This window comes from Heloderma suspectum, chromosome 6, assembly GCF_057233095.1.
Source record: "Heloderma suspectum isolate Gila_16-S chromosome 6, 16-S_ref, whole genome shotgun sequence".
In the NCBI taxonomy this organism is placed as follows: Eukaryota; Metazoa; Chordata; class Lepidosauria; order Squamata; family Helodermatidae; genus Heloderma; species Heloderma suspectum.
In genome coordinates, this window is record NC_139463.1 from 75783513 (window position 1) to 75794216 (window position 10704).

At 48.5% G+C, this 10704-nt stretch overlaps 1 protein-coding gene across 6 annotated transcripts in view; it reads left to right on the forward strand.

Moving 5' to 3' along the window:
- The window catches only part of C6H19orf81 (chromosome 6 C19orf81 homolog), a 42233-nt gene extending 32021 nt beyond the window's left edge, over window positions 1-10212 (forward strand). For 3 of the 6 annotated variants that reach the window (XM_084805050.1, XM_084805052.1, XM_084805051.1), the window contains 4 exons: window positions 1270-1360; window positions 5484-5604; window positions 8572-8711; window positions 9292-10196. In XM_084805050.1, coding sequence (XP_084661176.1) covers window positions 1270-1360; window positions 5484-5604; window positions 8572-8711; window positions 9292-9403 — 464 coding nt within the window. In that variant the 3' untranslated portion in view covers window positions 9404-10196. Of the gene's footprint in view, window positions 1-1269; window positions 1361-5483; window positions 5605-8571; window positions 8712-9291 lie in introns of all 6 variants that reach the window. The other 3 variants (XM_084805046.1, XM_084805048.1, XM_084805047.1) reach the window with 3 other exon arrangements.
- Window positions 10213-10704: the final 492 nt, after the last annotated feature.

A 10704-nucleotide genomic window follows, 5' to 3' on the forward strand; every position in this document is an offset into this window, starting at 1 on the left:
TCTGTCATTTAGGACTTCTGACAGTTATGGTGCAATCCTATGCGTGTTTAGACAGAAAAAAGTCCTACAACTCCCAGCATTCCCCAGCCAGCCATGACTGGCTAGGGAAAGCTGGGAGTTGTAGGACTTTTTTCTGTCTAAACATGCATAGGTTTGTGCCCTTATTTATTTATTGTATTTATTCTATTTCTGTACCGCCCAACAGCCAAAACTCTCTGTGTGGTTCACAACAACTGAAACTCTAAAATACAACATAAAACATCTTATAAAACCTTCTAAGAAGTTTAAAACAGAATTAAGTAAAAACCTGCAGCAGCAGGGAAAAGATAAAAAACCACAAGAACTCTTAAAGAAAAAACTGAAGAACTGAAAAGCTTGGGAAAATAAAAAGGTCTTCACCTGGCATAGAAATGACCACAACTTAGGCGCCAGGTGAGCGAGCCTCTCTGGAGAGGGCATTTTACAGCCAGGGTACCACCACTGAAAAGGCCCTTTCCTTAGTAGCCACCTGCTTCACTTCATTTGGCAGGGGCACCCAGAGGAGGGCCTCTGAAGATCATATTAGGGTCCAAGCAGGTATATACGGAAGGAGACAATCCTTCAGGTAGCCTGGCCCCAAGCCGTTTAGGGCTTTAAAAGTTCATACCAGCACTTTGAATTGAGCCCAGAAATGGACTGGCGAAATATGATCATATCAGCCAGTTCCCGTTAACAATCTTGCTGCTCTGTTTTGGACTGCTGACATTTCCAGACTATCTTCAAAGGCAGCCCCATGTATAACGCATTAGAGTAATCCAGTCGAGAGGTTACCAGAGCATGGCTAACTCTAGCCAGGCTGTCTCTGCCCAGATATTGTAGTTGGTGGCACATCAGTCTAAGCTGATAAAAGGTGCTTTGTGTCACCAAGTCCACCTGTGCCTCCAGTGACAATGCTGGATCCAAGAGCACCCTCAAACCTGTTCCTTTAGGTTTAATTTCTTTCCTTGGAGATCTGAAGAAGGAGGTCTAACCTTGAAATTTAACATCCCTGTTATGGAACCAGGTGTACCCATGGCCATGTTCCAGATGGATTATCCAGCAGTAAAATCATAAGCTGTTTGTAATAAAATGGTATGGTCAGAAGAATGCATTGAAATCCCTTACAGGTGGGCTTCCCGGAGGCAACTGGTCTGCCGCAGTGGGAAACAGGATACTGAGCTTGATGGGGACTTGTGTTTTTTGCAGACGTGGTTTGAAGCTTTGAGCATTAACAGCCCTCTTTGCCCTCAGCCTCCCTGGCACCGGAGATCGAGAGTGAAGGGGTGTCCTCTTCTCTTTTCCTTGAACTGGAGCAGCCCTGCCCCCTGCCACGTAAAACCTCGTAAGTACTGCACATGGCTGTGTTAGTGATTTATACTGTTGTCAGGACTGGCCCTACCCTTTGGTAGTGGCCTCAGAATGGCGGATACTGGGAAGGGGCAGCCCCTTGCCTGGCTATTCCTCCTGATACCCCATATCCCCCGCCATTCTCATCCTTCTGAGCTGGTGTCCCAGTGGGTATAAGAACGTAATAAAAGCTCTGCTGGATCAAACCAAATACTCCTCTAGTCATAAGAACATAAGAAGAGCTGTGATGGACCAGACCAAAGGCTTATCTAGTCATAAGAACATAAGAAAAGCCTGCTGGATCAGACTCAAGGCCTGTTGAGTCATAAGAACATAAGAAGAGCTGTGATGGATCAGATCAAAAGCCTATCTAGTCCAACGTTCTCATCTCACAGTGGCTAACCAGATGCCCCAATGGGAAGCCCACAAGCAGGACATGAGAACAAAAGCACCGTCCCACTCATGTTCCCAACAATTGGTACTGAGAGGCATTGTTGTTGTTGTTCAGTCGTTAAGTCATGTCCGACTCTTCGTGACCCCATGGACCATAGCACGCCAGGCCTCCCTGTTCTCCGCTCTCTCCCGGAGTGTACTCAAGTTATTGAGGGGCATACTCCTTATGTTATTAGAGGTAACATGCAGTCATCATAATTCGTAGCTGTCGCCAGCCTTATCCTCCATGAATTTGTCTAATCCCCTTTTATACCGATCCAAGTTCATGATAATCACCACATCTCATGGCAGCAAGTTCCGAAGTTCAACTGTGGACTGTGTGAAGAGGTACTTTAATCTGTCCTGAATCTCCCACCATTCAGCCTTTAAGACCTGGTTCAGATATAACGACAATCCAGAGTACAGGTTGAGTATGCGTTGCCATTGGATCATGGGTTGTTGAATCATGGGTTGTCATGATGTGCGAACCCTGCACTGTGGTTTAACTATCGGGGTTGTTAACCCCGATAGTTCCCAAACCAACAACAAACCATGAATTTTCTTCCCAGGTTGATTGTGGTTAACAGCCCATAGTTAAATCATAGTGGAGGGTTAACACATAACAACAACCCATGATTCAATGACAACCCATACTCTGGGTTGTCATTATGTATGAAACAGGTCATAGAGGCTGAATGGTGGGAGACTGGCTGGCTCCGGGTGCTAGTATAATGACTGGCTGGCTACAGGTGGCATTGGCTGGCTATGGGTGCTAGTATAATGACAGAGGGAGAAAAGCAGCAGCTGTCCCATTCTGTGGTCCCTTGAGGCTCACTGGGGAAGCTCATAGCAAGATCAAGGCAGGAAGGCAGATCAAGACAAGGAGAAAATAGGACTTTGGAGAGTTACACGTGAGTCCTATTGGCTGGAACTCTCTCCTACTTCAACTTCAGTAGGAGGATGTTGTCTCAGCAGGGAGTTAAAACCAACTGAAACCTTATGTAGGCTGACAAGACCTGTAGTGTGGTCAGCTCCGCCCCTCCTGGAGGAGCTCACTGCAAAGGTCCCTTGCCTGATTTTGTAGCCTGAGACTTATGTGATGGTGAGGAGACAGAGGTTCTGCCGGGGTGTAATGGGTTGTACTGGAAGATCCACAGTTACGTTCCACACAGTTTGTGAAGTGCATAGAGGCCTGTGTTAATCTAGAATAGTGAGCAGCTTTTAGATGATTAAGTAGGCTGCCTCTCATGGGAAAGTTGGTACCAGGCAAAGTCAGTTCTGTATGTCAACAAATGTGAAGCTGTCTGGGTCTTGCCAGGTGACTCTAATTCTTTTAAGATAAGAGCATAGTGTTATGTCTCCATGAATAACTGAGAAGCTTTCTAGCCCAGATTGGAATGTTGGGGCATCTTTCTTTTTAGGAAGGTAATTTATTGCTCTAACAGTGAGGCTTTATTCGTCTACTATGGCATGGAAGAAAAGGTATATAAGCATTGTTTAAAGCATGCCAAGTTGGTCTTGCCCCAGGGGGAATACGTGCGCGCACCAACTTGGAGAAATTGAGTATTGGTCCGTGGAGGGGCGTCCTGTGTATCTTCATTGGGACCCAGATACACGTGTGGCTATGGCAGAAGTTGCCAGCTTCAGTCAGCACAAGGGATGTGTGAGGTTCTTTGCTTTGCTTTATTTTCGCATCCATTTACAATCACCTGGGTTATCAATAAACTGTTAAACTGATCCATTTGTGACTTTGTCTCACTTTGTCTTATCCCAAATCTTTTTTGATAAGGATCCTGACAAGATCAGGACCTCAGGTTAGCACACGGGATTTCATCCTCTGAGCCAGAGGACAATGGCAAGGCTGGATCTGCTGGCCAGGAGGGCCCTGGATAAGGCAGTGACTGTCCTGCCCCCAAGGAAGCAGTGTGTGCCTCATCCTCATCAGACTCCTCTGCTGCATACTGGGTGGCCCTCAGGCCGGGGGTCATGACAGTTGCAAGGCTTGGCTGCCTGGCCTAGCTGCATTCTAGTGGTGGGCAGAGCCAAAGGCAAAAAGGCCACAGCCAAAAATACCAGCCTATTGTAGCTTAAAGTTCTTACTGCCAGTAACTAAGCCTGAGGAGAGGCATTTCAGCCCTTTAGAACTGAAAGAGAGCCCTTTAGAATCCGTGAGAGCAGTGAGGTGGGTGACCACACATGAGAGGGCCTTCTCTGCAGTGGCCCCACACCTTTGGAACAAGTTACCATCAGGGGCCCTCCGTGCTCCATCATTGCAGGCTTTTCAGAAGGCCTTGAAAACATATTACTTTACCATGGCCTTCTCTTGATATGACTGCTGTTGTTGCAGTTTCGCTGTTATTGGTTTTATTGTCAGCTTTTATTGTTGCTTTTATTGCTATTTTATTGTGTTGACTACCTTAACTGTTTTTATGTATTTTATTGCTGTGAGCCGCCTTGGGAGGGCTTCTGCCCTGAAAGGCAGCCAAGGAATTTTTAAAATAAATAAATAAATAAATAAATTTAGAATGGAGGAAAAAAGTGCACAAAAGCTGGGAAACCACTAAACAATCAGTGGTTGAGGGGAAAAGGGAGTAAGTAGCTAGGGGAACCCCAGAAGGCTGGATTGTGACCCCAGGAGGGCTGGATTTGGCATTTACTCTCTTAAAGCATTTACGATGTTTTGTTCATTTATGAAGAATAAATTTATATGTGAAGCTATTTATTTTGTATAACTGCTATATTCTCCAGAATGCCCCTGATGAAGAAGCCTCAGTCTCCAAAAACATGTTGGGCTTAAATAAACAAGTTGCACTTTGGCACCTCCAAGAACCTGTTCTCTTTTTGCTTTCTGATCTTCCTCTGTTCAGCCTTCAGCTGCCTCAGACTTCCAACCTGCTTTCCTTTTGGACAGGCACACATCCTCCCTCCCCTTAGCTAGAGGGTGTGGAATGGCGGGTGTCTTTCCCCAAGCTCTGATGGCTCTCTGTACACACACACACACACACACACACACACACTCATGATCTCCCATACATTAGGTCCCATTAAGGAAACATGAACCAACCATCCTTTGCTGTTAACAAGCAATCTGGCTGACAAAGGAATAGTTTTGATGTGTAGTTAAAAACAGGGCTGGCCCAAGACATTTTGCAGCCTGAGGCAAAGAGCAAGATGGCGCCACCCCCGTTCCATGTACAAAAGCCGACTGGATTGGCAGATGAATCTGACTTCAGCACTTTTGATGGGACAGCATCTTCCACTGCAGGGGTGGGCAGAAAGTAGCTCTCTGGATGTCTTGTACTATAACTCCCAGCATTCCTGACCATTGGCCATGCTGGCAGGGGCTTCTGGGAGCTGAGGTCCAAAATATCTGCTCCCCTGTGCTCCACTGCACCTGAAGACAGCAAGCTAACTTCGGGGGTGGAGAGCAGGCCATGTGGGACTCGGGTCTCTCCTCCAACATCTTGTGGCCGCCTCCCAGCATGTGCCGCCTGAGGCGACTGCTTCACTTGGCCTAACAGTAGGGCCTGCCCTGGTTAAGAACATAAGAACTCAAGAAGAGCCCTGCTGGATCAGGCCAAAGGCCTGTCAAACCCAACAAGAAAGAATCAGTATCAAAATGTGGTATAGATCTATCAGTATTTTTAGCATAGTGTTATGACCTCATCCCTTCTCTCCCTCCCTAGGCGACAATACCTAAAGCGGATCATTGCTGAGTATGAAGCCCTGGACATGGAGATGCCATGTATCCGCAAGTTTCCCAGGCCACCGGCTGCCCGGCCTCTTTGCCTCTGTCTCGAAAGCCCGGTCAGTCCTACTTCAGTGGTGCTGGTGGTGGGGGATAGACTCAGGGCTGACTCCAGGTTTGAGGGGGTCTTGGGCATAATCTCTTCTGGTGGACCCTTTTTCTATGGGTGGGCCCTGGTGACTGTGAGCAGCAGCACTTTGAGTAGCACCTCTCCCTATATTGGGATCTGTTGGAGGGGCCCTCCTCTGCGTCCCACTAGTGCGAGACATACACTATAGTGGGATGTGAGAGAGGGCCTTCTCTGCTGTGGCACCCTGGTTGTAGAATGCCCTCCCCTTGGAGGACTGATTGGTGCATACATTGATTTCATTTCAGCTCCAAGTAAAAACATGCCTTTTTCCCAAAGCCTTGGAGGGCTAAATTCATTCTCTAAACTAGCACACTGTTTTAACTGTTTTATTGTTTTAGATTTTAATTGGTATTAGCTTGTTTAATGGTTTAATACACTTTTAGCTGTTAAAATTATTTATTGTTTTATACTGTTTAAATTGATTTTATCTGTATGTCGTCGCCCTGAGATCTTAATGATATAGGGCGGGATACAAATGTTTTAAATAAATAAATAGTGCCAAGTATCTGGGTCCAAAGTGGGGCATGCCCTTCAAATTTCCCACAGTGCCCTGGAGTAACCCCACATTAGGGGTATTTGGGACATTAACCTTTGGAGCGCCAGGCCAGCATTTTTATTTTTTTTTAAAAGAGGGGCTCCAGCACAGATGTCAGTGGTGTGCACCACTAGGTGCTTCCGGATGCCGTTTGCTGACACTGGTCCTGGACATACTACAGTTTGAAAGCCGGTCTCCCTTTTCCTCCATTTCACTTGTATATTCAAACTTACCTCCGCTCAGGGCTGCTTCTACCAAGTAGGGTGGGCCTCTCCTCCCCCTTCACAGAGGCCATCACAGCCAACTGCCCTGGGAGGAAAAGCGGCAGGACCACCTACTCTGGGGGGCAGGTATCATCTACGCCCCCCCTGGGCCTTACCTGTAGTGGTCCGAGTGACAGGAAGCCAGCAGATTCCAATGAGTCCCCACGGTGTAAGACCCACAGCTTCCTGTATTACAGCTAGGGAGGGTGCTTATGAATCACCAAAAAAGAGGACACATTTGCACGACATTTGCATATGCTAATTTATATGTATAGATGCACATTTAGAAATAATTATTGTAATTTAAAGAGAGATACATCATAGTACATCTCACCATTAGTGTGGAAGACTGTGGCCAGGTGACCTGTGGGGCTGCCTGTTCTGTCTGCTGCTCGGTTGCTCAGTGTTGATGGGCAACAGCAGTTCTTATGGTTCTTATCTTTAAACCAGACTTGGACTGGACAGGCCTTCAAATCGAGGACTGTCCTCCATAAAAGAGGACACATGGTCACCCTCTGAGGGAGGTTGGGTCACCAGGCTATTCCCTAGAAGCCAATATTCAATGTGAATATTTCACACAAAATATTGGTGCCTGAGTTGTCTTGTTTCCTTTTCCCTCTCCATCCTTTTTTCCTTTGGTGTCATGCCTTTTCAGATTGTAAGCCTAAAGGCAGAGTCCACGTTATTTTTATTTTAGCTGTAAGTCGCTCTCGGAGCCTTCACGGCTGAAGGGCAGGGCATAAATGCTTTGAACAAGGACAACAGCTAGCTACCCAGCTATAGGCACATGGCTCTGCGGCGCAGTGGTCAGTTTTGAAGAGGCAGTCGTCGTGACAGTCCCTACAGCTCTGTCCCCAAGGAGATCCAAGAATGCAGGCCGCTGTGCTGATCCATGTCAACAAACCATTTCTAGCCGTTTTCATCTCCACCAGGAGTAGGTCTTTTGTAAAGTGGATGGGTTGCTTACAAAATATATTGTTTCTAGGAAAGTCCATTCCCCTCCCCACAGCCACTGTGAGGACTGCAGCAACCTTGGAGGAAACAAGGAAGCCTGAAGGGGGTGGCAGATGGGGAAAGCAATCCTTTGGCCCTTAGACAGTGCCTGGGGGGCCATAGGATAGTTTGGATTCTGGGATCTGAGGTCGCAGGCAGCGCTCTGACCTTGGACCCAGGAGTCTGAGTTCCCAACCTCCTGCCCTTCCCCCTTGCAGCCAGTGCAGAGAGAACCGCACTGGCTGCCTCTCCGAGGTTGCAAAGGTGACCTTGGAAAGGAGGGAAAGGGTGTGTGCCGGGGGCAGGAAGGGGAGGGGACTGGGGAGGCCAGCGTACGAAGAATCCTCCGGCCTCCCCAGTCTCCTTCCCTCCCGCTCTGCAGAATCCCAGCTAGGCGGGCGAAGAAGTCCGTCTAGCAAAAATGCAGAGCGGGAGGAGCGCGGAGGTGAAGATTGCTCGGTGCTCCTCCTGCTCAGCATAGGATGCCAGTCATCCTCCGAGTTCGGAGGCTGACAGGCATCCCAAGACGATTGCGCACATAGTCATTGTCCCTGATAGTCCAAAAGTCCTGGTGTTTCGACCTGGCGAGCCCTGGCCCCACTACGCCACTGCCACTATGGGCTTTGAGAGTGCAGTCAGTGACGTTGTTTTCAATGGCTCTGCAAGTGCGGCATTTACAATTTGCCCTTCCGTAATGTCCGTGGGTCAGCCGGCAGCAGACAATGGGAGCTGCTTTACAGTCTTGGCTGAACCAAGGAGTGGTTTTTAAAAGTTGCCATCCCATCATTCCCAGACAGCATGGGATTTGAGGGACGACATGTCAGGTTGGGGAAGGCTGCATCAGGGCAATTCTTAAGTGGTTTAGAACCCTTGGGTCCCCTGCACTCTCGGTGCGTGTGGGCGAGTGGCTGTAATGCAGCTATGAATGAAAAAGAGGGCATAGTGTTCACGGTTTTTGATGCAGCTGGAGGCCATGAACAAAGGCTATTTTAGACCCCACATTACAGACTTCATTTAGGAAGGAAGCAGTAGCTGTGGGTGGGTCTGAGGGGTGGGAGCAGGTGGGAATGGACCCTGATGATTGAACACGCCCTGTGCCTTTTAGCCCGAAAAGGAGATGAACCATGCAGAAGTCTTAGCGGCAGTGGAGGCGGCCATTCCTAACGCCTTTGAGACTGGCCTCCTGCGCAGCATCCAGTTCGAGAACATCAACGTGATCTGTGGGACTGCTGGGCGAAAGAACAGGTCAGGCCTTCCGAGTCCTGCCCCCACTTCATCCATCCATTAGGCCTCATTGCCCTCCCAACTTATCAGGCTGGTTTTCTGCCTTATCTTCCATTTCTGCTCCTAGAAAACTCAGCCAGTTTTCTCTGTGTAATTGGGGCGGGGCGCAGGTGGGGAGCTGGCTAGCTGCTTGGCAGGCTACCCAGCTGGCTGTCTAGAAGCCAGGGGTCTTGTAGTGCAGAAGGAGGTCTAGCTGCCCTCACAGCCAAGTTGCCCAGACTGAGGGAACCCTGCAGGTCTGTGAGTCTTTATATCCCCCTGTAGCATCTGACTGGCCCTTCGGCATCACATGACTTACCAGGCCAAGAGGATAATGGGCAGACCTGGCAAACTCCTGGCTGAAATGGCTGTAGCTTCCTCCTCCTCCTCCAACCTGCCCTTGGTGGCACAGGGAACTGGGAGCCACAGCCAGATCCACATGACACCATCCAGCTATAGTCCTGTCTCCCGACAAGACATGTGGCTGAAGAGGCATCTGCCCCCCTCCGCATCCGAGTAAGGCCGGATCGGCCGCTGCACTTCAACCCCACCCCCTTCTCAGTCTCTCTGTGCAGGTGGCTGATCACAGTGTCGGATTTCCGGACCCGGAACCAGCTCTTGTGTTCGGGGTTGACCTTGGGCCAAACCCACTTTGTCTTGCAACGCTGGGATGACCTGGTGATGGAGGACTATCGCATGCACCTCCGAAGGGCACTGGCCCGTCAATGTCTGCTGGACACGCTCAGTGACTCATGGGATGCAAGCCACTTGGATGGGCTTTGAAGTCCAGGGAAGAGAAGGATCAGCAGCAAAGAGAAATGTGTCCTTTGCGTGTTTGTGTGTCATCGTCGTCTTCTTTTAACTTTAGAGACCACTGAGGCTAGTTTCTCCCCTTGAGCGTACACAGGATGGGAATTCCAGGCTGCTGACTTTTCCTTCTGGAATCAACCTCCAATCCGGTACTCATTGGTGGCTACTACTCCTGCTGGGAGCAAATTTGGGATGAGGGCGCCCCTTGGAGGCCGTTCATGGTACTTCCCCTCTTATGCTGAGTTTGCGCCGTAGATTATTCAGAGTGCTTTGATTTCATAGCCGTGTTCTGGAGCTGGATGCTGTACCTCCTCATTCTGAATGAGGGTGAGCCGGTTGCGATTCCTTGAGGATGAGCAGAAATGCAGCAGCACACACCTCCTTATGCTTGCTTCATGTCTTCCAGAGCTCCACCCTGGAACCACAAAGGCATTCTTAGGCTGAGCTTTGGGATGTCCTCGTTCATCAGTCCCAGACAGGTGGCTTGGGACACACAGATGGGTCACATCGTGACCTACAGTGGGTTGCACAGGGGGCAATGCCACTTCCTTTTTGATATTTTTGTTAAGAATGCTTTTTTTAAGTGAAGGAGAAGAGTGAGTGGGTGTGAAAAGAGGAGAGGGATGAAAGATAAGTAACAACAAAAGGAGAGAGAGAGAGAGAGAGAGAGAGAAAGAAAGAAAGAAAGAAAGAAAGAAGAAATGAGAGATTATGAAAAGGGATGAAAGAATGTGGGGAAAAGAGAGAATGAGAAATGAGAGACTATGAAAGGATGAGGAACAAGAACCATGAAGAGAGAGAAAAGGATGGAAGAGGAAGTAACACACACACAGAGAAAGAAATATGAGTAAGAGAGATGAAAGACAGGACGAGGAATTATGGAATGAGAAAGAGAAAATAGGATGATAATTAATGAACACATGGTAAAACAATGAAAAAGGGTATCTTTGCAGGTTTGGGGTTAAGTTGGATTCAGAGACTGGGAAATTTGGAGACTACTGCCCTAGCTCAAATTATGATGATTGTTGAACTGGAAAAGAGTTTTTGGCTTTCCCTAGCAGGCTAGTGTGTGTGTGTGTGTGTGTGTGTGTGATGCTGGGGGGAGGCTGGGGGCTCCCCTCCTTCTTTCTCTAGTCTGTGCTCTCTGACACACCGCAGCAATCCT